The 26,651-nt window shown below is 51.8% G+C and overlaps 2 protein-coding genes across 2 annotated transcripts; both read left to right on the top strand.

Moving 5' to 3' along the window:
• Positions 1-478: 478 nt before the first annotated feature.
• wdr89 (WD repeat domain 89) lies at positions 479-3,087 on the top strand. The gene is made up of 2 exons (XM_079752403.1): positions 479-610; positions 1,510-3,087. Exon 2 carries the CDS (start codon positions 1,540-1,542, stop codon positions 2,878-2,880), a length of 1,341 nt encoding a protein of 446 aa, XP_079608529.1. The 5' UTR covers positions 479-610; positions 1,510-1,539; the 3' UTR covers positions 2,881-3,087.
• Positions 3,088-4,263: 1,176 nt separating this feature from the next.
• On the top strand, positions 4,264-26,364 carry ppp2r5eb (protein phosphatase 2, regulatory subunit B', epsilon isoform b). The gene is made up of 14 exons (XM_079752477.1): positions 4,264-4,685; positions 9,220-9,380; positions 18,512-18,708; positions 18,972-19,073; positions 19,916-20,008; positions 20,528-20,658; positions 21,109-21,168; positions 21,679-21,787; positions 22,310-22,363; positions 23,080-23,130; positions 23,982-24,101; positions 24,409-24,536; positions 25,271-25,372; positions 25,831-26,364. Exons 2-14 carry the CDS (start codon positions 9,224-9,226, stop codon positions 25,928-25,930), a joined length of 1,404 nt encoding a protein of 467 aa, XP_079608603.1. The 5' UTR covers positions 4,264-4,685; positions 9,220-9,223; the 3' UTR covers positions 25,931-26,364.
• Positions 26,365-26,651: the final 287 nt, after the last annotated feature.

Raw genomic sequence — 26,651 nt, 5'->3', positions numbered from 1 at the left:
GTAACTAGAATATAATATAACTAATATAGTTATATAATAACTCTGAATATAAAATTCATTACATCAACGTAGCTTACATTTCTGACAATTGGCCATTCGGTCCTTCGGGTGTGGGGCGGTTCTTCCAGCTTATTTCGGGGACCCAGGAGAAAGTCTCCAGCACGGGTTTGTTAATTAGCTAATTCCCGTGACCCCGGAGACCGCTTCAGCCGCCTCCGAAGCCCAAGCCTCCATATCCATTTGGTCTAGCTCCTCTTGGGTGTATTCTGGTTCAAAACGGTATCCTCGACCGTCAAACTCAAAATCGAGTGGGTCCTCCTCCAGAATCCACCTTCCATGATCCATTTTCAGTGTTTGCAATGTTTTATTTTGTAACGTTCGCTACTCTGTTCACGCTGCTCTGCTCACGACGGTACTAACCGAGCGAAAAGACTACAACAAAAAGTAAACAGCGCTGGTTTCCGTTTCCGCTGGCGCAGTAATATCAACGAGCAATGAGTCTTCCAACTGAAATCATTGGGATTTACAAAATGCCATATAAAACACGACATAAACTGTGTTTCGCTACGATATCTGATTTGGAACATCAACGAACACCACTTACCACTCGGTGAGTTGCACATTTCTGAAAACGAACGTTTAGGGATGTTTTAAGGACTGGTTTGTGAATGCCCTCAGCCAGCCATTCTGAAGGAGGCACGGGCGATTCTAAATGAGCCAAATAACCGAGACAGGACCAATCGTCAATAATTCGGTTTCAAAAAATCTATTTCATCCTTGACAACCCAGAAAGGGGGCTCAAAGTGCAAAATACCGGAATTCTTTTTCATTTATTCCTTTATCACGCAAAGTAATGCAATGTATATATTTTACTGCATGTTGATATATATATTTTAGTTGTTCATGTATAATAATAGGGTCAATAGATCTGATTCGCATTTCCTTAAATTGCCAGCGGAACTGTTGTTCGTAAAACATTGTTTCCGAGGGGACCTCAAAACGAGTTACACCCGCAGCTCAGCGTGCATTTAGCACCGAGCTCAGCCTAGCTGGGGGGACTGACAAACTATTTTCTTTACTTATTGTTGTTATAAACTACTTATGCAACAATTTATTACAGGTACATAACCGTAATAGCGATCGCACGTTGTGTTTTTTATATAGCGATGTACATATAGGCATGTATGTATATATATATACATGTATATGTATGTTAAATTAAACTAGACAACAAGTGCGTTGTGCATAACGACCCCCAGCGAGACGGGGGGCGTCTGTCCGGGAAGCAGTCGTCCTATGGTCCACGATACTAAAATCATTAACAGAGGTATTGCCTGACCGCTTGTGTTCACATTTAGAATGACATAACTTTTAGGACCCTGTAGTACTGTAGTAATAACCGGGCTGTGGTTCTGACAATGGAATAGGATGTGGTCTCTAGTTTAAATCCACCAGTGTTAATTAGTGGCGAGTGTTTTCTATGATTAACACTGATAACGTCGTTTGTAGTTTAGTGAGACTGTGTTGAGTCCAGCCGCCATGGAGGGAGTGGAGGAGAAGCTCAAGTCTCTGTCCATCGCGCGGCGGCTCCAGCCACAAGACCCCGCCTACCTGCTGGACGTGTCGCTTCAGCCCGGCGCCGCGGGCACCTCCTCGGGCGACGTGCTGGCGGTGTCCTGCTCCAACCACCGGCTCCACCTGCACAACAAGGAGACGCTGCGCCCCCTGGGGGAGTTCCGCGGCCACACCGCCCCCATCTGCGGGGTCACCTTTGCGCACGCCTCCCCGGACCTGCTGTTCTCGGGCTCGGCCGACGGGACGGTGCGGGCGTGGGACGCCCGGAGGCCCGGCTCCAAGGCGGTCCAGGAGCTCCGCGCCGACCCGGCGCACCGCTTCAGCGGCATGGGCGTCAACGCGGCGGACGTGGTGGTGTGCGCCGGCACGGAGCAGCTGGACGAGGAGAGCTTCCTGGTGTTCTGGGACGCGCGGGCCGCCGGAAAGGGCCTGCTGGGCGTGTACTCGGAGTCGCACAGCGACGACGTCACGCAGGTGAGCTTCCACCCGCGGGACAAGGACCGGCTGGCCACGGGCGCCACGGACGGGCTGGTGAACGTGTTCGACCTGCGGCGGGGCGGCGAGGAGGACGCTCTGCTCGCCACGTGCAACAGCGGGTCGTCGGCCGGGGCGGTGCGCTGGGCGGGGCCCGGGCTGGACCGGCTGCTCTGCCTCACCGACAGCTACGGGCTGCACCTGTGGGACCTGGGCCGCCTGGACACGGAGGAGCCCCTCACGCTCTACAGCACCCCCGACGCCCGCACGCTCACCCCGCTGGAGGGCGGGGGCTCCGTGGACTACCTGGTGGGGGGCCAGTGGCTGGAGGGGGCCCAGAGGCTGCTGGTGGTGGGCGGGACCAGCGAGGGGGCGCTGCACCTCATGGAGTGCACCGAGCGGGGTCTGGAGCTGCTGAGCTCGCCGCCGCAGGGGGCGGGGCACACGGCGGTGGTGCGCTGCTTCCTGTGGGACGAGGCGGGGGAGGGGGCTCTGGTCACGGCCGGGGAGGACGCACAGCTGTTGCTGTGGAAACCGGGAGGGGAGGAGCTGGCGCCCGGGGGGCAGGCGACCATGAAGAGCACCTCGTCGTGGAAGCTGCAGGCGCGGCCGTATAAACAGAGCGGGTACGAGTGGAAGGGAGGAGGAGGAGGAGGAGCAGCAGGGAGAGGAGGAGGAGGAGGAGGAGCAGGGAGAGGAGGAGGAGCAGCAGCAGGGAGAGGAGGAGGAGGAGGAGCAGGGAGAGGAGGAGGAGCAGCAGCAGGGAGAGGAGGAGGAGGGAGAGGTGGAGGAGGGAGAGGTGGAGGAGGAGGTGCTTTGAAGAACCCATGACCTCTATGAGGAGTTAATCTGTGTTCTGGACTGGACTGCATTGTTTAGTTCTGGACTGGACTATGATGTTCTGGACTGCGTTGTTTAGTTCTGGACTGGACTATGATGTTCTGGACTGCGTTGTTTAGTTCTGGACTGGACTGTGGAAATAGAAATAAACATTTGAAATCAGAAATGGATTTCTGAGATTTTATGAATAGCACAAGAAGATATTAATAAATCATCAACGAGTAATCTTCCAACCCTACAGGAGCCTTTAAGGATGTGATTCTACGCAAATTGGAGTTATTGGAATTGTATTCAGAGAAAACATGAATCATCTGAAATAATACATGAAAATAACATAATAAAGATGAAGAAATGCCTTCATTAATTTTACACAAAATTGTGCTGTGGTTTTGTGTTTAAAGTGTGTGTGTGTTTGTATGAGAGAGAGAGAGATGAGGATTTACCGATCTGATTATCAAAGAAATACTTATAATTTGGATTGTCAATAAAAGTTGTAATATTTTTTTATCATTTAAGATATGTAACAAGTATATAGGCAAATACTAATGCATATATATATATACGGTTTCTTAAATCATTAAAGGAATAATTAAATTTAGAGCAAGAGATCAATTTAGACAGTGGTAAGATGTGACATGGATTTGCCATTATTTATGACAGTAATTACAATATTTTCATGAAATAAATATGAATTCATTGATTGATAATGATAACCGCAGGTGTTTGACCCCATACTGAGATCAGATGTGCTTTTTTAAACTGAGACGGAAATTTGGGACTAGCTGACAGTGAAACATGTTTACAAAGAAATCCAGTTATTCAAAGAATGTAGGGAGGAGAAATGTCCAACATAACAAATGCATGCTGTCTCGGAATAGTTTCCTATATCATTTTATTTCCATCGATAAGTTGCGCTGTAAATAGTGTAGATGATGAATGTTGATTGGAAGGTCCCGTTGTATCCTTGTCTGGTAGGAATCACACGGTGGTTCTAAACTGCTGGGCTGCTGCATTGCCTCCGACCCTGGCCCATGCGACGGTGCACAGCGGGCTTCTGTTCACAACAAACCAGCCATGAAAGCAGAGGAACGCTGGTCAAAGGCGCAGGTCGCCCGGGTGCTAAAAGCCGCCAGGGGTTGGGCCTCCGACAGCAGGTTTAGCCTCATTCCTAACGGGGGAGAAGGACTCTTCGACGCTGGCTCTCCACCCGAAGTCCCTTCCCTTGTCCGCGACAACCCAACCCGCGTACTCACCACCGGGGGAGGGACCCGTCTCGCTCAACAGTGACAGGCGTCCCCCAGCAGCCAATCACAGGGCTGACACCACAGTGAGGCAGCCAATCCGCGTCGTGTGCAGCCGGAGCCGGACCAGCAGCACGCTAGGGTGTGTGTGTGTTATGTGTGCCGTGGTCTCAGCCCTGGAGGATCGACAATAGGGTGAAAAGATACTAAACCCCGGACTAAACACGGACCAAGGGGGGGAAATAACCCAACACAAGCGCTGCGCGGAGAAAGGAAACCCGTACATCCATGATAGGAATGTAATTGCGTGCATCTTAATCCGCGTTTTGTCCACATTAATGGGTGTGTGAGGAAGAGGATTATCAGGGCAGAAGGCAGAAGGCACTCGTGGGTTCGGCTGCTCCAAGGCCCCGCGTCCCTCCGCTGATCGAGCCGCGGGTTGGAAGAGGAAAAGGGGCTAAATAGGGGCTATCTGCAGCCTGGCTGGACACCCCACGCGCACAAAGGAGAACTCCTTTCACCTCCGTCTCCCGTCGCGAAACACAGAGGATCAAGGTGAAGCCACCACACACACATACACACATACACACACACACACAGCGACCCGATCGGGGCGGGGAGCCCGAGTCCCGTCCCCGACACCGATGCGCTGGGATCGTGACGGGCGATCGAGCCCCACGGAGCCCGCCGATGTACTGCGGTCTTTTACCCGCATCCACGTAGCAGCTGGTGAACGTTAGCCGTGGGTCTAATCTATTTACACGTCGATGTTTTCGTGTAATTCCAACCCGTCCTGTGATCTCCAGTCCTCGTAGATCTGCACGGAGGTAGCGCTAGCTCACAGGCTAACGCCAAGCTAACCCGCGGTTAGCCGTGGGTTAGCTTAGCGTTAGCCTAGGATGGAAGCTAACCCGCGGTTAGCCGCGACACTTTAACCGTAACCCGCGGGACTAATAATCCGCCCGGTTCTGCGTGTTCATGGCGATGGCTGCCGATGGATCCCACCGACCGGGCTCTACGTCGGGGTGATCCTCACAGCCGCGGGCCTCTAGCTGCACGTTTGTGCCCGGCATTAACATTTTTCCGAGGAGCTAGCGTGCGGAGCTAGCGGGGAAGCTAGGGGACTTTTCGGGCTGTCAAGTTGTGAATGTTGTGCCGCTCTGCTCTGCTAGGCCCCGCACGACCAGGCTCACCGGCGGCCGGGGACCCCTGCGGTTCGGTTGTGGGTTGTGTTTGAATTCACCTGGTCAACGGTATAATTTAGGGATCAGATTCATTTCTGATAAGCATATTATGGCTTCTTGGATAAGATGTTGTCGTTGAGCCTTCTATGGGTGTAGTGCAGTCTCCCTTCTGGATCCAGTGGTCTTCATTGTTAACATGACGGGACTTGGGGATGCATTGAATGACCAGATGCATGTTTAATACTAGCAGTTTATTCACAGCTGTTGACGTTGATACGCTTGTTCGAAGTGCATGCTCCGTAGGATCCTTTGGGACATTGCTAATAAAACGTTGGGGTTTGAGATTGTTTTAAATCGGTCACTTATGTTGTGGTCCTCGTTGATTTATCATCCACCTAGAGTCTGCGTGAGTGCGTTTATTTTCCCCACCAACCAGCGATTTCAACCAACTGGTGAAAGGATGAGTTTCGAAAACAAACTTCCATCTGTATCACTGACGTGCTGTAGTTATCAACAGGCATCATAAATTTGAGAGGATATTTGTGGTGTTGAATTCAAAGGTCGTCTGTGATTCATGCACGCCAGGTACTGGTTTGGTGCGGTGAATCTAACCATGGTGACGGATGACGTTCAGGAATTTGGCAGAGGTGCAGTCATTCCACCAAAACCTATTGTGTTTATCTATGTGCATGAGGAAATGCTCGCTTCCCACCGATCTATGGTCTGTCAATCAACGTGTGTGTGTGTGTGCGCTTGTTGGCAGGGCTGAATAAGCAAGTTTGTAAAGGTTCTTGGATGTCTTCGTGTGTCTTCAGGTCGGCTCCACATTTCGCTGACGGGAGGTTCACGCCTCTCCATCCAAAGTCTGCTGTGTTTATGGTGGCGGCCACGAGGGAGGGTGGGGTGGGGGAAGAGTCCTCGCTGCCCTGTCTGATCTTACCTTGTGTTAGATGACCCAAGCGTACAGTAACAACACGATCATAAGGCCCTGATCCCTCTCTAAGGCAGGACGTCTGTAGACAGCATGGAGGGAAGGGTGTACCGCATGCAGCTCTGTTTGTGAGGCGCAGAACGTTCAGTGGTTGTGTTCGGATTTTGTGGTTCAAGGGCCGTGTGTGTCTGTGTGTGTGTGTGTGTGTTGTGCGCTCGGCGTGTGTTTGTTCATTCTCCTCGGCCTTGTCCATTTCTGTCAGTGGACTTCCTGTTGGAAGGTTCCCTCCCTCCTCTTCCTCTCTCTCCCCCCTTCCTTTCCTGTCTCTGTGTAATCCCCAAGCCGGGGCACCGTCATCTGCCCTCTTATGTAAGGTGAGGAGGAGCAGCAGGAGGAGGAGGAGCAGGGCTCAGGGTGCCTGCGTAGCCACACTGTCCCTCATTGCTAGCGGTGGCACTCACCGCTAACCTGCCAGTCGGCCGGGAAGAGAAAGAGAGAGGTGTACAGAGAGAGACGGGGATAAGGTGGGAGAGAGACCTAGACACTGAGGGGAGGAAAGTGGAGGACTGATGGTGACCACGGGGGAGGGAGCATCTCGCTGCACAGGTGAGTGGACGCTAGGGCCATGTGGATCCCGCTCTGCCTCAAGTCTGCGCTTGAAACGCCACTTTGGGTCGCGGCGTTCTTCGATGTCCCCCCCCCCCCCCCCATCTGAGGTCCTTCCCCTCGAGGTGCAAGGGCTTCCTGCGGAGTGCGGTGGTGCGGTCTGGTCCAGGAACACCTGGGGGGTTCGGGCTCCACTTCTTCTGTCGGACGGAACGCAGCAGATCATTATGCAGGCATCCCTTTTTAAAGGGGTATTCAGCGGTCTTCTCTGGACGTGTGATTTGGCGGGTGAGGAGGAGTGTCCCCGGTGAAGCCAAAGAGGCCAGGTCATCTATCCCGGCCACATGCGTTACACAGGGGCAGGAGGGGGGATGATCCGGGGAATGACTCGTCACTGCCTCGACCATCAACACGTAGACCAGGGAGTCAGTGAGCCCGGTGGTACTGCATCTGAACATCTCCTGCGCTTCACGGTCCGTGCGCTCTCTGCCGGGGTGGGGGGAGTGTCAAGGTTTAGTCTTTTGTGTTTACGTTGAGCCATACGTCGAGCCGGCCAATCAGATGTGTGCCGTCGGACTCCCATTTGTATGCCATTTGAATAGTGCAGCAGAATAGTTTGAAAGGCAAAACCCGCACAATGCCTAGAGCAAAAGCATATCGAAAGATTTTTGGAGTTGATACATTTCTTCGGAGTTGGGTGTCGCCACTGTCGGAGTTGGACTTGTTTGCAGCTAATTGAAATGTGTTTCCTTGGTCGCTGCGGACCGAACTCCCCTGTCTGTTGGAGGTGGTAGAACGGCGGCCCTCGGGATGGATCATGTTCATGTGTCACCTAGCGATGGAAAGAGTAGGGCCTTGGTAGGACGTCCTCGTTGGTTTTCGTCTGCATTCATTACACGATTCATCTGAGCGAACGAGCACTCACTAGGCCGCGCCTGTGTTGAATTGAACTGTAGTCCAATTCACACAAGAACCAAATGTGATTCTGTTGGAGTTACATTGAGTTGTATAACTGAGTTTCATTAAGTTATTTGAACTTACACCCTGTTGGTTTGTTCTTATGTGCCCATTGCCTTCAGAGCAGTACTTTGAAATCTCCGAAGCCAGTCGGAAAGCTAGTTAGTCTGCCTTCCATGCGCCTGAACTCCCAGTAACTGAACCAGCCAGTTTACCAGTTAGTATATTCTTATCCTCCAAGCCTCCTCCAGACCAGACCCTACTCCCGCCTCGCCTGGTCAGCAGGGAGCCCCCCCCCCCTTCCCCGCTCGGCTTAAGATCATAGGGGAGGTCACGTGACGCCCAGCCAGACAGCGCACACACACACACACACTCCATGTGTTTCTCCTACTGTACTTTCTGCTGTGACCCACAGATTTCCCTTGTGGGATTAGTGGAGTTCTCTCTCATCTTGTCTGTTCGTAAGGGATGCCCCGCTGAGTGACAGTCAGCATGCATTCAAGGAAGAAAGTTCACACACTCTTTAAACATGACATGCGGCCCCAGTCACGGCTGACAATGGAGCGCATCTAACGCTGTTAACCAGATTCCCCGCTGTAGCTTCTTGTGGTCTGTAACGCATGGAGGTCTCGAGAGAACCTAGACGTACCGGAGCTACTCACCGGACCAGGCCGCCGCTCAGTCCTGGTGGCTCGGAGTGCCGGCCTCTTCTGGAGTGGCTTGACGTGTGGTAGGAGTGAAGGACACCGGAATGCCGAGTCAGGACCTGTCGGCATTCCATCTTTTTTCCGTGGCGACCAAAGTCGTTGTTGATCGAAGGCGATCTGGGTCTTGATGTGTACGGTGTTGAAGCCGTACGGTGGAGTGAAGTGTGACATGTTTTTGGAACAAACTTGCAGGATGTCTATCTTCTTCATGTTTTAGATAGTGCTTATTGAATGTCTTCTGGAGACGCTTCAAATTGAAGGTTCCCCATGGAGCTGTGCTGGGAACCTGTGGTGTTCTGTAGCTGCTGGTTTGTTCATAAAATATGTCTTCCTGGTCTCAAAGTCTGCTTCCAAGTAAGGACATCTTTTGTGCTTATTTGGTATTGAGGGAAATTAACAGCGCGTTTATTTACCATGTCCTCAATACTAGCAGCCCATAAAATGGACGTTCATATTTCAAAACCACAAGCTAAATATTGTGAATTTGTGAAACGTTTATATACACTCGCTACAATTCCCAGTACATTCACAGGTTGTTGGAATATAAGTCAGCCACTTCTTCTGTGTAGAAAACCCTAGGGAATCCATGTTAAGATGTGTGTTCTCCAGCATGTCCTGTACCCAGTCACCCCAAACCCCCTCCAATCCCATTGGCTCCCCTGAAACTAACTGATGTTCGATCTGTGTCCCCTGTCTCCCCACAGGGCTATGTCCTCGGCAGCAACTACATCGCCATCTGTGGACAAAGTGGACGGATTTTCCCGGAAGTCTGTCAGGAAGGCCAAGCAGAAGCGATCCCAGAGCTCGTCCCAGTTCCGCTCGCAGGGCAAGCCCATTGAGCTCACCCCCCTGCCCCTGCTCACGGGTAAGCCTGACCTCTGACCTCTGACCCTGCCTAGCCTTGTCCCTCTTCCGGTATCCACTGTTTACCCAGCGTGCCTCAGGGGCCGGGTTTCCTACGGTAACCACATCGCCATAGCGGTTCCGGCCGTAGCTGGGGGTGGGAGGGGCATGTGGTTGCGGTGTGTCTACGTGAAGACGTGCAGGATGTGTGTTCAGACCCTTCTGCATGGATGTTTTATGTTTTCGACAGGTTGAAGTGGGTGTGCCCTGGCATGGTCTAGGCATGATGCTAGGGTAGTTCGCATCTAGCCTTCCATCGTTCTATCTATAGACCAAACGTCCATCTATATATCTATATAACTATAGATGGCTATATATCTCAACCCTCCATACATCATCCATCCACCTACCTTGTTGCTATCCATCTGTCAATCCCTTTATCCTTGTACACTCCCTCTGTCTAGGTACCATCTTTCCATCTACTCATATCAAGCCATTATCTATCCATCTTTTTCTATGAACCATACATCTCTATCCACGTCTCCATCTCTTTGTAGTCACAGCAGTGTTCAGGGCTGCTAGCTAACTGCTACCAGGCTGACACCCTCTGTCAGAGCCGTGTTCAGGACTGCTAGCAGGCTGTGTCTCTCTGTGATCAGAGCAGTGTTCAGGGCTGCTAGTTAGCTGTCTCTCTGTGATCAGAAGTGTTCAGTGCTGCTTGCAGGCTGTCTCCCTGTAGTCAGAGCCATGTTCAGGGCTGCTAGCAGGCTGTGTCTTTGTAGTCAGAGCCGTGTTCAGGGCTGCTAGTTAGCCATGTTCAGGGCTGCTAGCAGGCTGTGTCTTTGTAGTCAGAGCCGTGTTCAGGGCTGCTAGCAGGCTGTGTCTTTGTAGTCAGAGCCGTGTTCAGGGCTGCTAGCAGGCTGTGTCTTTGTAGTCAGAGCCGTGTTCAGGGCTGCTAGCAGGCTGTGTCTTTGTAGTCAGAGCTGTGTTCAGGGCTGCTAGCAGGCTGTGTCTCTGTAGTCAGAGCCGTGTTCAGGGCTGCTAGCAGGCTGTCTCTCTCTGTAGTCAGAGCGGTGTTCAGGGCTGCTAGCAGGCTGTGTCTCTCTGTAGTCAGAGCCGTGTTCAGGCTGCTAGCTGCCAGCAGGCGGCCACAGGTGTGGCGCTGCCAACAGACTCTCTAGAGATGCTCCAGACATCCCAGTACTGAGCAGCATGTCAATAGAGGTGCCCTTTACCGTGGGCTCGATGGTCCTCCATAAGAAACGTTGGGAGAAGTAACACTACCAGACCTCTATGACTATGACACCGGGGTTCTAACACCTGCTAGATCTCTCCGCTAGACATTAAATACCTTTATTATCCCTGTAGGCTTACTTAGTCTGTCCCCTATAGGCTTACTTAGTCTGTCTAGTCTTGCCCATATAGGTCTAGTCTGGCCCCTGTAGGTCCCATTGCTGAATTCAAAGTCATTGTTTAAGTTCATCTTTAAGGTGATCCTTGTAGAAACGTGTGATTCATGTTTGATGAGCTGAGCGAGCCTCCACTAAACCAGCCCTTTAAGGGCCACTGATTCACCACCGCGTGACCATGTTTGATCAGCCATCACGAGACGTTTCAAAGTCCACCCTATAGTGACATCTCCCATGGGCGTGTCCGCCCCGATATATGATGGATGGACCAGCCTACCGGGTGGCGCAGTCCACTGGGTAGGCTACTGGGGAGTGCCATCGAATTCCCAGTTGTCCAGTCACTAATGGGCACATGTTGAAATGGCCTGTGATGTATGAGCATCAACTCTGCCAGGACAAATTTCAAAGTTGGATTCTGTGTTTTGCTCGTTTTTTATGTCCTTGGATGATATTGCGGAAAAATATTTAAGGCATAAGACTGGTATATACTTACGTCTTGTATGAAAATAAACTTTGAGCCTATCAGAATCAGAATTCGGTTATCTGATGGGTGCAGGCTTCCCATTGGCTGCAATTAGAAACGTCCGTCAACAGATGACAACAGGATCTGGTATTCTAGGAGTGGCCAATCAGCTGCCAGACACCAGGAGGTTCTCCACAACCAAATTCCGTCTCCCTTTATGACTTCGGAGATATGAGGAACTTGAAATACTGGCGCTGGTCGTAGCTCCGCTTAGCCATTCTCACTGCGAGGACGTCCATCCCTAATGTGCGCCGGCTCCATTCCTTTCCTCGCACGGAATCATGTCTGTGTTGTACAGTACAGTACCGAGACACACAAGTCAGACTGCAGATTAACATCTAGATTGGGTTTAACATTCCTAGACATCGTCTACCTCGAGCTATCAACAGCTCGAGTACATAAAGCAAAGGAAACCCTGATAGAGATGTGGAATTCAGTCTCTGTGAACCTCAGTCTTTTAGTAAGATCACTTAGCGGGGAGATGGCCTGAAACCCGGTGGGGGGGGTGGGCGGGTTTGTTACTGCTCTCCTTGGGATTTTTCCTTTTTGGTTTTTGTTTAATGTACTTGTACATTGTTTCTGTTGGTAGAATGTAAGCAATTAAAAAAAAATTGTCAGAAAAAAGAAACGATTAACATCTAGATTCTAGGGTCTGCCGACAGGCAGCCTGGGTGAACGGAGCTGGTTTGTGTTCAACCAATCATGTGGCTAGGGGCGGGATGGAATGTGTCCTTACTGGAAACCACCTCACCGGCGGAACCACCAACAGGCGTGCTATGGCTGAACGTTAATCTCGGAATCGGGAGGGAACCGGTTACCATAGCGACAGCATCGTCTTCCGCTGGTCGTATCCCTATCCTTGGGTCATCGGCAAACGCAAAACACTCTGGTCCCCCCACTGGTCGATTTGACCTTTTCCCCTGTCTGGTGGGACAGGGAACGACCAGGTGCTGCATCCAGGCCAGAGACCAAAACAAGGCTTCATCTCAACGGTGATCAACAGCGTATCAAAACTCTGCCCAACTCTGACCTCACACTGACCCATTCCACAGCCCCCAGAGTGTGAGTGTCTCCAGCAGTCAGCGGACCGAGGGTTCGAGCGACCATGCCATGCGCTCCACGTGCTTCCTCCCCCCCCCCCCCCCCCCCCCCACCAAAGCACAACAGCTAGTAGCAAGACAAGATGCCTCAAGTCTTCCCCCCCCCCCCCCCCTTTCCTCAAGACCCCCATACCCCCTCCCCCTGGGGGTAACCCGAGCCCCCAAGTGTCCCTTTACGCATCGCGGCTAGCCCCTCAGAGTCCCCCGTTAGAGCGGCCCACCACACCACGTCTCCTCCGGGCTCAAGGCTCTCACCGTGCCCCCGCCACGCTCACCGCTCCGCCCAGGCCTGGACGCTAGCCGCCCGGGGAGACCCACCACAGTGAGTGACCAGCAGCCGGGGGTGGGTACGCGGCTGTGTGCCCGGTGAGAGCTAGCCAGTTAGCAAGTTAGCACAGCTGGTGATTTTGGGGGCTAGCGCGGCTGTTGTGTTGCGGACGGCTAGCTGCGCGGCTAGCGGCGGAGGAGGTATGTGCTGCAGGCTAGCGGAGGGCAGCCAGACTTATAAATGGACCGGTCGTGGTAACCGAAGGATCGCTCTCGCAGGGCGCCCGGGGGGAGGGGGGGGGGGGGGGGGGGGGGGAGGTGGTTGGGGTTGGAGGTGTGGGTGTTCCGGGTGCCAGTGGTTTCTTTCGCCTTACGTTCGAAAGAATGCCGTCTTGTGTGTTTCTGTGTTTGTTGTGTCACTGTGTTGTGACGTTCCTGAAGGGTGCGACCCATCTGCACGTGATGATTGAACCTTGATACGCACGAACCACACACGCATACTTTTATTTATACTACTACCTGGCATAGCTGCTGTTTGGGTGGTTTGTATTTCTGGGTTAGGGCGTGTGATTAGCCTCTGGCATGTCTGCTATGTGCACGCCTTTCTCTCACCCTCACCTGGGCCTTGATCAGATGCATTGTTGAGGTACTCCCATCGCTCACTCCAAGAGCAGGTTTGTCGCACAACCAGGCGGGTTGCCCTAACCTCGCTGTGGCTAGTAAGTTGGTTTGCTAGTTAGTTATCTGGTTCATGTGCCGTGGTATGAACTCACCTGCATGAGAAAGACGGACAATGAAAGTCTTGCAGTTGGGTCTCGCTTAAACAGGACTCCTTCAAGCTGCTGATAACCAGAGCTAGGTCCAGTGGGGGGACATACGACTCATTAAGGAGCAGGTAGACACCAGCCCCTGACTGTTCTCCAGGGGGCGCACACAGGGCGGCAATTGGACGCTGACCGTTCTATGTGTCAAGCCTCGGCCTGTTAGCCTAAGCGCGGTTAGCGTCTTAGTCTAATCTGCGGCTGTGGTTAGCACTAGCACTGGGAGCACTAGCCAGCCAAGGAGCCAGCTAATGATTGACAGGGCCCGCGGTTTCCAGGAGACGTTTGTATGTGACCTGAGACTGCGGAGATGCAGGAACGGCCAGCTATATCTGGTGCCCAGTATATATTTATACGTCCCAGTGTTTCCATTACACACAGCCCCGCTCTTGGACTGGAGCCAGTCTGTATTGTGGACACGGTGGATCTCTCCAGTGGGCCTACAGCTGGTACAGCGGCTCAGCTAAAGGGAAGACTGTAGCCAATGTCAAGATAGCGCCGCGGCTATGCTAAAACTAGCACTGTAGCGAAGCGTAGGTTGACGCCATGACCAAGGTAAAGCTAGTTCTGTAGCTAAGCTAGAGCAAGCACCATATCTGAGATAAGGCTAGTGCCGTGGCTAGGATAAAACTAGCACTTTAGCTAGGCTACTTGAGCGTAGCCCCCTAACTCTCTCCTCGAATCTGGATTCAATACAGTTCATCGATAAATAACGTAACCGCGTGTTTGAACCATGTGTCAGTCGGGCTCCATCTCGCTCATCTTCCCCAGGCTGCCGTGGGGACGGTTACCGTGGCGATACTCGTTGACGGCTCCCGTTTCGCTGGTGTATTATTTGGTGAACAAACCGGGGCTACGGGACAGATGTCGTGCCACTCTCGGTACTCCCTAATCCTTTATGTAACCCGTTACCATGGTGACCCAGATGCATTCCAGGAGCTCCTGGAATGCGGCGAGGCCGACATGCTCTCAGCTGGTCGTAACGCATGAACAATAATAACGTCAAACTTGGGTTTGAGTTAATATCCGTGTCTAAATGTCATGTACAACGTGCAGCACAACAGCCTCATATCCAGTATGGGCTCCTCACCGCTCCCAGGCAGAGCACAACTATTGGGTTTCAGTGTCCCATACCTTATTACTGTGACATTCCTCTCTTCATCTACGGGTTGCTAATGCTAATGCTTTGCTTGTTCTTAAATCTATAACCGGTGGCGTAAACCGGTCTGAACCAAGCACATTACTGGAAATAATGTTCTGTCGCTAGGAGCACAGCATCAGGTGGGATTCACCTGATGTTTACGTGTGTGTGTGTGTGTGTGTGTGTGTGTGTGTGTGTGTGTGTGTGTGTGTTGACCTTCAGTCCCTGCGCTGAGCCATCTGGCCAGCCTGCTCTCACTCTCTCCTGTTGTAACCCAAGCCCGCTCGCCCATTCACCCCCGCTCGCACACACGCGGCTGCGAGTGGAAGGGGCTTTCCCCTCGCACGGCCAAACGGGCGTGACGTATGTGTGTTCTCGAGTGCCTCAGTTGGCGTGTGTGTGTTGGCCGACCTACACACTCGTTTTGTGTTTGTTTCAACTGCACACCCGTTGTATGCGTGTTTCCACTTAACTAAGAAGGGAATAACATTTTCATTTTGTCAAATTTCACATCTGATCAGATACCGTCCTCCTTGTGACCGTCACTATCGGACCACCGCAGTCTTAAGAACCGTGACTCTGTTATGCAAGAGTCCTCACAAAGACAACTTCCTGTGGCAAACCAAAGTCTGTCTGTCTGACACATGGTGTTCGCGCAAGCACGAACACTAACCCCCCTCCTCCTTTGAGAGGCTAAGTCTTAGCGTTAATTAAAGTCCCAGCGATGCCTCTCTCCGGCAGCAGGGAGTCCAGATGAGGTCGGGGGAGGGGGTGGTGGTCCCGATCTCTTGAGGGCCATAGTCTCCGCTGGCTGCCTGACCCGCACTCCCAACAGCACCAGCATAGAACCTATAGACCCACTCACCCGGCACACGGGCGTCTTGAGAATCAGTTCTGAGACCCACACTGACCGGTAACCCTAGATCTCCCTGTGTGTGTGTGTGTGTGTGTGTGTGTGTGTGTGTGTGTGCTTCTCAGAACCAGTAGCTGTCATGCAAACTCATGCTAACTGTTCTGCGAACTGCCAACTCTTGACCTTACTCCAGCTCATTCTTAACTACCAACTCTCCTTCTAACTGCTGCTAACTCCAACTATATCATGCTTACTCTATCTAACCCATGCTAACGCTGCTGCTAACTCAGACCACCTCATGCCAACTCTTACTTACTGCTTACTCATACCATCTCACGGTGACTCTTACTAACTGCTAACTCAGACCATCTCACGGTGACTCTTACCACCTTGCAAGGGGTCTGTTGTGTTTATACTGGTCTCATGATGTCTTTAAACCCAATACGTGTTATATGTTACCTTGGGATCTTGCAACACGATCGCCCGCCAACTACTCTGCAAGGACAGAACACACATCCCTGTGAATAGTTGTGTAATGGTCGTGTACATGTAAACACTGGCCATCATCAGATGCCTGCAGGCGGTGTACAGATGTAGACGCGCGCACACACTATAATTGCACAGAGAGACTATAGCGGTTTCTGATTGGGTCTTCCTTCTCTGCTGTCTTGAATCAGGAGCTCCAGTAGGGCTGAGCTGCATCGGAGGATGTCCCTGGTTGGATGTTGTAATGTTGACGTCACGACTCAATAGACCAGCTTAGTGTCTGATACCAGTTTCCGACCGCTGTCATTATTCAGCGAGCGACGCTCCCTCGACCACTCGGCCCTGGAATGACAATGATAATCACCCAAGCTGGAGTTCTACGTCCTGTTTCCTTTCTCTTTAATGGCTGCCGATTTGGCCCTCGCTCTGAGGCTTTGCGAACACACCGCCCAGAGACTGCCCTTTTAATCCTCTGAGCTGGGCCTTCAGCTCCCGTCTGTCTGCCTGTGCGTCCGTCTGGCTCTGCCTACCCGACCCTGTCTGTCTGTCTGTCTGTCTGTGAGTCTGTCTGTCGGACAGCTAGATGGTAGTGAAGGGGTTCTTGGAAAGTACTGCGGGAGTCCTGCTGCTCTTGACCCGGGGTGGCTGAGGTGGTCTCAGACCCGGGGGCCAGGCGCTGGACCCAGGCCCGGGGGCCAGGCGCTGGACCCAGGCCCGAGGGCCAGGCGGTGGTCTCAGAACCGGGGGCCAGGCGGTGGACCCAGGCCCGAGGGCCAGGCGGTGGACCCAGGCCCGAGGGCCAGGCGGTGGACCCAGGCCTGAGGGCCATTGACCGGTCGTGGTAACCGAAGGGTCGCTCTTGCAGGGCGCCTTGGGCGAGGGGGAGGTGGTTGGGGTTGGGGTTGGAGGGGTGGGTGTTCCGGGAGTGTCACTCAACGGCAACTCCAGAGCAAAGTTGCCGTTGAGTGAGAACAGTGGGGGCGTTTCCTCACTGAGACGGACAGTAAGTGGGTCGTTGAGGATCCGTGACCCGCTAGCGATCAATCCAGTCCGGGTGGCGTCCGAATCATTACATCAGAAGAAGTCCTGTGCTGCGGTGGAGCGTATCTGTCAAGGGTGTGGCCCGGGACGTAGCTCCACCCCACACAGATCACATCCCGAAATATCAACATCCCTCTCTTGACACCGCCTGCGTTAAGCCCCGCCCTGGTGGCGTTCTCTGAGGGCCGGTGTCCTCGCACGCCAGTCCATTCAGTTAAATCTGTAGCTTTGTTCTAGCACTCTACCGTGTTCTACTTTGGTGTACCACTGTCTGCTGTGCTATTTTTGTGAACCTAAAATGAACCTGTGGTCACCTCACTCTGAGTTGGATTTACATTCTGGTTTTGATGATAAATAGGCACACGCACACTCGCACTTCCCACGCCCTCGCACAAACACACACACTGTTGTTGTGTTGCACTTCCCATACGGCTTATCTCTTGTATAATGAAGGCTCTTTATCGCTCTCGCTCTGCACCGTCACCATGTGCACTTGGGCCCTGGCATCACCTGACCTCATCCTATCTCTCCTACCATACCTTTTAAACATAACGAAACTAAAAGGTTCTGGGTTCCGTCCCATGTCTCCATAGTCTTCTGTGGGCCCCCTTAAGCATGATTCCCCCTCACCCCTACCTGCTCTTTAATAACCGGTCTCTGTACTGTCTTACCCCTACCTGCTCTTTAATAACCGGTCTCTGTACTGTCTTACCCCTACCTGCTCCTTAATGACCTGTCTCTGTACTGTCTTACCCCTACCTGCTCCTTAATGACCTGTCTCTGTACTGTCTAACCCCTCCCTGCTCCTTAATGACCTGTCTCTCTACTGTCTTACCCCTACCTGCTCCTTAATGACCTGTCTCTCTACTGTCTAAACCCTCCCTGCCCCTTAATGACCTGTCTCTGTACTGTCTAACCCCTACCTGCTCCTTAATGACCTGTCTCTGTACTGTCTAACCCCTCCCTGCTCCTTAATGACCTGTCTCTCTACTGTCTTACCCCTACCTGCTCCTTAATGACCTGTCTCTGTAGTGTCTAACCCCTCCCTGCCCCTTAATGACCTGTCTCTCTACTGTCTAACCCCTACCTGCTCTTTAATAACCGGTCTCTGTACTGTCTAACCCCTACCTGCTCTTTAATAGCCTGTCTCTGCACTGTCTTACCCCTACCTGCTCCTTAATGACCTGTCTCTGTACTGTCTAACCCCTCCCTGCCCCTTAATGACCTGTCTCTCTACTGTCTTACCCCTACCTGCTCCTTAATGACCTGTCTCTGTAGTGTCTAACCCCTCCCTGCCCCTTAATGACCTGTCTCTCTACTGTCTAACCCCTACCTGCTAAAACTAGAATATTAACTCTAGAGTGATTCTGGCGTCGACTCTAGAGGGAGTCTAGGATGGACTCTAGAGAGAGTGTGAGGGAGTTTAGCGTCTGCTCTAGGGGGAGTCTGGGGTCGACTCTAGAGGCAGTGTGAGAGAGTCTAACCTTTGGGTGCGTTTGTTTCGCTCCTCAGACGTGCCGGCGCCCGAGCAGCCGGAGCTGTTCCTGAAGAAGCTGCAGCAGTGCTGCACGGTGTTTGACTTTATGGACACGCTGTCCGACCTCAAGATGAAGGAGTACAAGCGCTCCACGCTCAACGAGCTGGTGGACTACGTCACCGTCAGCCGCGGCTACCTGACGGAGCAGGCCTACCCCGACGTCGTCAAAATGGTGAGCTCACGCACACACCTCAGTCTGCGGAGCTCCTCCTTGTGCTACACGTGTCCCGGGGGGAAAGGGGTGATGGTGTTCAACTCCCCGCTGAAAGGTTCGGGATTCGATCCCCAATGGCTGATCCTCGTCTGAGAACGATGCATAATAGGCGATGTGTGTTTACGCAAACTATTTCCATCTACATTTCTACTGTCTGTGATGTGCTGCTTTCAAAGTAAAAGCGCAGTGTTGATGTGGTCCTTGTGCTCTGCGGTCTCCAGGTGTCTTACAACATATTCCGGACGCTTCCGCCCAGCGACAGTAACGAATTCGACCCGGAGGAGGACGAACCCACGCTGGAGGCCTCCTGGCCACACCTACAGGTACATAGGGGGCGGGGCCACACCTCCAGGTACATAGGGGGCGGGGCCACACCTCCAGGTACATAGGGGGCGGGGCCACACCTCCAGGTAGACAGCAGGTGGCAAGCCACACCGACAGGTACACAGCAGCGGGCGTGGCCGCACCTACAGGTACATAGAGGGAGGGGCCACACCTATAGGTACATAGGGGGAGGAGCAACACCTACAGGTACACATCAGGGGGTGGGGCAACACCGACAGGTACAAGGCAGGGGGCGGGGCCACACCGACAGGTACACAGCAGGGGGCGGGGCCACACCGACCTGAGGCTGAATCTTCACCTCTTTTGCCCAGATAGTCTTGGGGCATTTTATTGGCTGGTTGGAATTATTGCCACCAACTCCCAATGGCCCCGTACTGAAACGCTCATGTGTATGTTAACAGGGTTTTAGTTTTTATCATTAAGATTGAGCTATGTGTTTGAGATTAAGCCCGTTTGTTTTTGGGAGTTTCACCACTAGAGGGCAGTGAAGTCACAGTCAGTGTAGTTTCTCGTTCAACACAGTTGGCCACAGCTTGCCTGGGTGTACTGTCCACAGCTAGCATGGCACCCAGGATGCTAAGAGTGTTTTCATGCTCCCAGCGACAGACTAGGCTAGCTGCTGCTCTTTAGCCTGCACGCTTTGTATTAATATTCAACTGTTGCTTGGCCTACTCCTCCTCTCTCCTTCTCCACCTCTGCATTCTCCTCCTCTTCTCTCTCTCGCTCTCTCGCTCTCGCTCTCTCGCTCTCTCTCTCTCGCTCTCTCTCTCTCTCTCTCGCCCCCCCCCCCCCCCTCTCTCTCTCTCTCTCCCCGCTGTAGTTGGTGTATGAGTTCTTCATCCGGTTTCTGGAGAGTCAGGAGTTCCAGCCCAGCATTGCCAAAAAGTACATCGACCAGAAGTTCGTGCTACAGGTCAGTGGTAGGGCGACGCGTGCGTGCGTGCGTGTGTGTGTGTGTGTGAGAGAAAGACATTTGACAGCGGATGCTCACTTCAGACTAAAGCTTCATAAAGTCGGGTACATACTGGATGTGCCCTGTGAGGGCCCCTTCATTCTCCGTATCACTGCAGGGGTTCATGGCCGGTGGGAACAGGGGAGAGAGAGTCAGCAACGCTGTGAATGCTCCCAGGGGAATTATTTAACAAACACTAACATCAATGGAAAACATATGACGGTACACACAAAGCGACGCTATAAAAGAAAAAGCCATGCATACTATATTAACTGATGGATATTTGGAATGCCTTTATTTCCGTTTGTTTTATTTTATTTTAACTTCGTCTATTTCAAGAATGAACCGCCTGCAGTACCCTCCCGCACCACAGGGGGGTGCGGGAGGTCTGTTGGTGGCATGGCTGGGTTTGGGCCCCTCTGTGGGGGTCTCTCCGCTGGTGTGTGTGCGCTGACTGTGTGTTGGTGTGTGTGTTGCCAGCTGCTGGAGCTCTTCGACAGCGAGGACCCCAGGGAGAGGGACTACCTGAAGACGGTCCTGCACAGAATCTACGGGAAGTTCCTCGGCCTGCGAGCTTTTATACGAAAACAGATCAACAATATTTTTCTACGGTGAGGCAACGCTGATTCACTCACTGTGTCTCTCACTTTCTCTGTCTCACTCCCTCACTCTGACTCTCACTCACTCACTGTCTCTCTGTCTCTCTCTCTGTCTCTCTCTCTCTGTCTCTCTCTCTCTGTCTCTGTCTCTCTCTCTCTCTCTCTCTGTCTCTGTCTCTCTCTCTCTGTCTCACTCACTTACTCACGCTCTGTCTCTCTCTCTCTCTCTCTCTCTGTCTCACTCACTTACTCACGCTCTGTCTCTCTCTCCCTTTCTCTTTGTCTGTCACTCGCTCACTTTTACTCACTCGCTCACTGTCTGTCACTATCAGTCTCACACACATCCACTGACCGCAAAATCATCGTTTAACTAATGTCTCTCTAGTCTAACGCATCCTGTCTGTCTCTCTAGTCCAAAGTATCCTGTCTGTCTCTAATCGTATGTATCCTGTCTTTCTCTAGTTTTGTTTATGAGACGGAGCATTTCAACGGAGTGGCTGAACTGCTGGAGATCTTGGGAAGGTACGTGGATGCTCTTCTGACCTTTGACCCCTAGCTTACCCCGACCTCTGACCTGTTCATCTAGCTGCAAGAGAAACTTGAGTCTCACCTTTTCTTTAACTCCCAATCAGCCAATCGAAAGCAAGGCCGACAGCCAATCACAGACCTTGTATTTTGAACCAGGCAATCTAGCAATGTAGTTTTGTTCTTTTTTTCTTTTTTTAAGATCTTAAATATGTATGTGCTATTGGCTGTCATGGTTTTTATGAAATAATAACAATAAGTCTGTCTGTCTGTCACTCTCTCTTTATGTCTCTCCGTCTCTGTCTCTCTCTCCGTCTCCTTCTCTCTCTCTCCGTCTCTCTCTCCGTCTCTCCGTCTCTCTGTCTCTCTCTCCGTCTCTCTCTCCGTATCTCTGTCTCTCTCTCTGTCTTTCTGTCTCTCTCTGTCTCTCTGTCTCTCTCTCCGTTTCTGTCTCTTTCTCCGTCTCTCTGTCTCTCTCTCCGTCTCCCTGTCTCTCTCTCTCTGCAGTATAATCAATGGCTTCGCTCTGCCTCTGAAAGCGGAACATAAACAGTTTCTGGTCAAAGTGTTGATCCCCCTGCACACAGTCCGCAGCCTGTCGCTGTTCCACGCACAGGTAACCCACCTGTCTGTCTGCCGTGAGGTGACACACCTGTCTGTCTGCCGTGAGGTGTCACTCCTGTCTGTCTGTCTGCCGTGAGGTGTCACTCCTGTCTGTCTGTCTGCCGTGAGGTGTCACTCCTGTCTGTCTGTCTGCCGTGAGGTGTCACTCCTATCTGTCTGTCTGCTGTGAGGTGTCACTCCTGTCTGTGTGTCTGTTGTGTGTCAGAGAGAAAGAGCCACAGGTAACACACCTGTCTGTCTGCTGTGAGCTAAAGCACCTGTCTGTGTGCGTTTGTTTCATGTTGGTGTAGATAAAATAAGTATAAATGTTCATCTATGTTAATACAGGTCTACATTTTGTGTATTATTATAATCATACGTTTATTATTGAAAGCAAATCCTTCTCATCGTTAACGACCAGCAGTAGAGGACTTATTTGCAGTTAAATGAAACACGACTGATTGGTTTGAGTCTGCCTGTGACGTTGCACTGGGTTCAGGGCAGTCTGTACTTAACGTTGTGATCCCTCCTGCAGCTGGCCTACTGCATTGTACAGTTCCTAGAGAAGGACCCCGCGCTAACAGAACCAGTAAGTACACTATCAGAACCAGTAGGTACACTATCAGAACCAGTAGGTACACTAGCAGAACCAGTAGGTACACTATCAGAACCAGTAAGTACACTATCAGAACCAGTAGATACACTATCAGTACCAGTAAGTACATTAGCAGAACCAGTAGATACACTAGCAGAACCAGTGGGTACACTAGCAGAACCAGTAGATACACTAGCAGAACCAGTGGGTACACTATCAGAACCAGTAGGTAAACTAGCAGAACCAGTGGGTACACTATCAGAACCAGTGGCTACACTAGCAGAACCAGTGGGTACACTATCAGAACCAGTGGGTACACTATCAGAACCAGTGGGTACACTAGCAGAACCAGTGGGTACACTCACAGAACCAGTAGGTGCACTAACAGAGACGGTAGCTACACTAACCTCACCAGTAAGTACTGACCCTCCTCTCCTGTCCCTTCTCCTCTCTTCCTCCTCTTCCTCTCCCTCTCATCTCTATTCCTCTCATCTTCCTCTACTCTTGATCTTCTCTGCTCCCTCCTCCTCTCTTTTTAACTCATGGCCGCCCCTTTGTATGTGCTGATTCACTCTGCTGCGTCGCTGTGATGTTGGTGACCTTGTGATGTGATGGAACCGGAATTCAGACCAAGCGGAGCTAGCTGCTATGCTGCTAGCTCCGCTTGGTCTGAATTCCGGTTCTGACCGGTGTCTCCTTGTGTCTCCCAGGTCATCAGGGGCTTGCTGAAGTTCTGGCCAAAAACCTGCAGTCAAAAAGAGGTAAAATGGAGTTCTGAAAATGTCATCTATCTGTGATACACTGCACACAAACGTGTATGTGTATACTGTGTGTGGATGTGTGTACCTCTATGTGTGAACTGTGTGTCGGTGTGTGTGTGTGTACTGCTGTGTGTGTTTGGAGTGTGTTTACGGATGTGTGTGTGTTTGGATGTATGTGTGTGTGTTCGGATGTGTGTGTGTGTACTGCTGTGTGTGTTTGGAGTGTGTTTACGGAGTGTGTGTGTTTGGATGTATGTGTGTGTGTTCGGATGTATGTGTGTGTTTGGATGTGTGTGTGTGTGTTTGGATGTGTTCGGATGTATGTGTGTGTTCGGATGTATGTGTGTGTTCGGATGTGTGTGTGTGTGGGTGTGTGTATGGATGTGTGTGTACGGATGTGTGTGTGGGTGTGTGTACGGATGTGTGTGGGTGTGTGTACGGATGTGTGTGTGGGTGTGTGTACGGATGTGTGTGTGGGTGTGTACGGGTGTGTGTGTGGGTGTGTACGGGTGTGTGTGTGTGGGTGTGTACGGGTGTGTGTGTGGGTGTGTACGGGTGTGTGTGTGTGTGTGTACGGATGTGTGTGTGTGTGTGTGTGTACAGATGTGTATGCTGTGTGTGTACGGATGTGTATGCTGTGTGTGTACGGATGTGTGTTCTGAGTGTGTGTACGGATGTGTGTTCTGAGTGTGTACAGATGTGTATGCTGTGTGTGTACGGATGTGTATGCTGTGTGTGTACGGATGTGTGTTCTGAGTGTGTACAGACCTGTGTGTGTTCTGAGTGTGTGTACGGATGTGTGTGTGTACAGACCTGTGTGTGTGTGTACTGATGCGTGTGTGTCTCTGCAGGTCATGTTCCTGGGGGAGCTAGAGGAGATCCTGGACGTCATCGAGCCAACACAGTTCGTTAAGATCCAGGAGCCGCTCTTCAAACAGATCTCCAGATGCGTGTCCAGCCCGCACTTCCAGGTCAGCCAATCACAGCACACCCTGGCAGCCCGTCAGCCAATCAACTAAGAAGCTGAGACCTGGCGTTCCTACGTGTGGTGTTGTACTCTGGAGAGAAATGTCCTTGGTACCGAACGGGTTAGATGATGAGGATGGTGACGATGAAGATTGGGATGTTGGTAATGGAGAATAGTGGTGGGGGTGATGACGATGAAAGGAGCGATGATGATGATGACTGTTGTGGAGAAGGAGATGATGCTGGCAGTGGTGATGGTGGGCTGATGGTTTGTGTGTGTGTGTGTGTGTGTGTGTGTGTGTGTGTGTGTAGGTGGCCGAACGGGCGCTCTACTACTGGAACAACGAGTACATCATGAGTCTGATCGAGGAGAACTCCAGCGTCATCCTGCCCATCATGTTCGCCAGCCTGTACAGGATCTCCAAAGAACACTGGAACCCGTGAGTCACCGCCTCACACCTGGATCTGCTCACCTGGCCCCTTATCCTGTCTGTCTGCTCACCTGGCCCCTTATCCTGTCTGTCTGCTCACCTGTCCCCTTATCCTGTCTGTCTGCTCACCTGTTCCATTATCATGTCTGTCTGCTCAGCTGTTCCATTATCATGTCTGCTCACCTGTTCCATTATCATGTCTGTCTGCTCACCTGTTCCATTATCCTGTCTGCTCACCTGGCCCATTATCCTGTCTGCTCACCTGTCCGCTTATCCTGTCTGTCTGCTCACCTGGCCCCTTATCCTGTCTGTCTGCTCACCTGTCCCCTTATCCTGTCTGTCTGCTCACCTTTCCCCTTATCCTGTCTGTCTGCTCACCTTTCCCCTTATCCTGTCTGTCTGCTCACCTGTTCCATTATCATGTCTGTCTGCTCACCTGTTCCATTATCATGTCTGTCTGCTCACCTGTTCCATTATCATGTCTGTCTGCTCACCTGGCCCCTTATCCTGTCTGCTCACCTGTTCCATTATCCTGTCTACTCACCTGGACCATTATCCGGTCTACTCACCTGGCCCATTATCCGGTCTGCTCACCTGGCCCATTATCCTGTCTGCTCACCTGTCCCCTTATCCTGTCTGTCTGCTCACCTGGCCCCTTATGATGTCTGTCTGCTCACCTGGCCCCTTATCCTCTCTGCCCACCTGTCTCATTATCCTCCCTGTCTGTGTGTGCGTGTGTTCAGGGCCATCGTAGCGCTGGTGTACAACGTTCTGAAGGCTTTCATGGAGATGAACAGCACCTTGTTCGACGAACTCACGGCCACCTACAAGTCTGACCGCCAGCGGTAAACTCCTTCACACTCTATTGACGTTTTACAGCTTGCATTATGGGTATTAAGCCCCGCCTCTTATCAATTCATGACTAGGTGTAAGCATAATGACATCGTAGCATCAAAAGCTAGCGGTAATCGTGATGACCGTCGCAGCATCAGAAGCTAGCGGTAAGCGTTATGACCGTCGCAGCATCAGAAGCTAGCGGTAAGCGTTATGACCGTCGTAGCATCAGAAGCTAGGGTCGTAGCATCAGAAGCTAGCGGTAGGCGTTATGACCGTCGTAGCATCAGAAGCTAGGGTCGTAGCATCAGAAGCTAGCGGTAGGCATTATGACCGTCGTAGCATCAGAAGCTAGGGTCGTAGCATCAGAAGCTAGGGGTAGGCATTATGGAGGCCTGATGTGAAGGCCTGACAGTGATCAGGGAGCTCCTGCCTTGGCTCTAAAGGCGCGCTTGTTTCGTCCCCACAGGGAGAAGAAGAAGGAGAAGGAGCGGGAGGACCTGTGGAAGAAGCTGGAGGACTTGGAGCTGAAGCGGGGCCTGAGGAGCGACGGGATCATCCCCACTTAACGAAGCCTGCTCCTCCCCCCACCTCCTCCTCCTCCTCCTCCCCTTATCTGCCTCCTGACCTCTCTCAGACCCCCCTGCCCCCCTTCAAACCCCTCCCCTCCTTCCTGTTCACAGATGCCACAGATGTCTGCCCCCCCCCCCACCCTCCCCCCACCAACACCTCGGAGCCCCGCCCCCCCACTGAAAGTCCGCCTCCTCGGGAGCGACGTCGAGCTCCCCTATTGGTTGTCCTTTCTGTTAATCTAGATCTTTTCCTTTTCCTTTTTTTTTTTTTTTTTTTTTTTTTTAACAATTAAATCTTTTCCTCTTCTGTATCCGTGCGACTTACTTTACGGTAGATGTACCACACTTGTTTTCATGATTTCATCAGCACTGTAAATAACTTTGTTTGTTCTTTTTGTTTTTTCCCCTTTTAAAACTGATATTATTGCGAATGGAAAAAAAAACAATAATAATAATAAAAAGGAAGAAAAAAACGAGAAAATGAGAAAATGACTTGAGGTGGGAACTGGGGGGACAGACATCTGGACCTTTTTAGGGGGTCCCCACAAACTGTTTCTTCACAAACACAGCCCTGAAGGAGAAGATAGTGTAACGCTCTGTCCAGGACAGCCCTGTTGTTGACTGTTTCTGTCTCCATCTTCCTCTGCTTTCCTCCTGCTTTCTCTGCCCTCCATCTTGTCCACCTGTAAATTCTGCACCCCCCCCCCCCCCCTCCCCG

This window comes from Pollachius pollachius (genome assembly GCF_949987615.1).
Source record: "Pollachius pollachius genome assembly, chromosome: 15".
NCBI lineage: Eukaryota > Metazoa > Chordata > Actinopteri > Gadiformes > Gadidae > Pollachius > Pollachius pollachius.
Note: the sequence above shows the minus strand (reverse complement) of the source record. Positions and strands in the feature narration are given on the sequence as shown.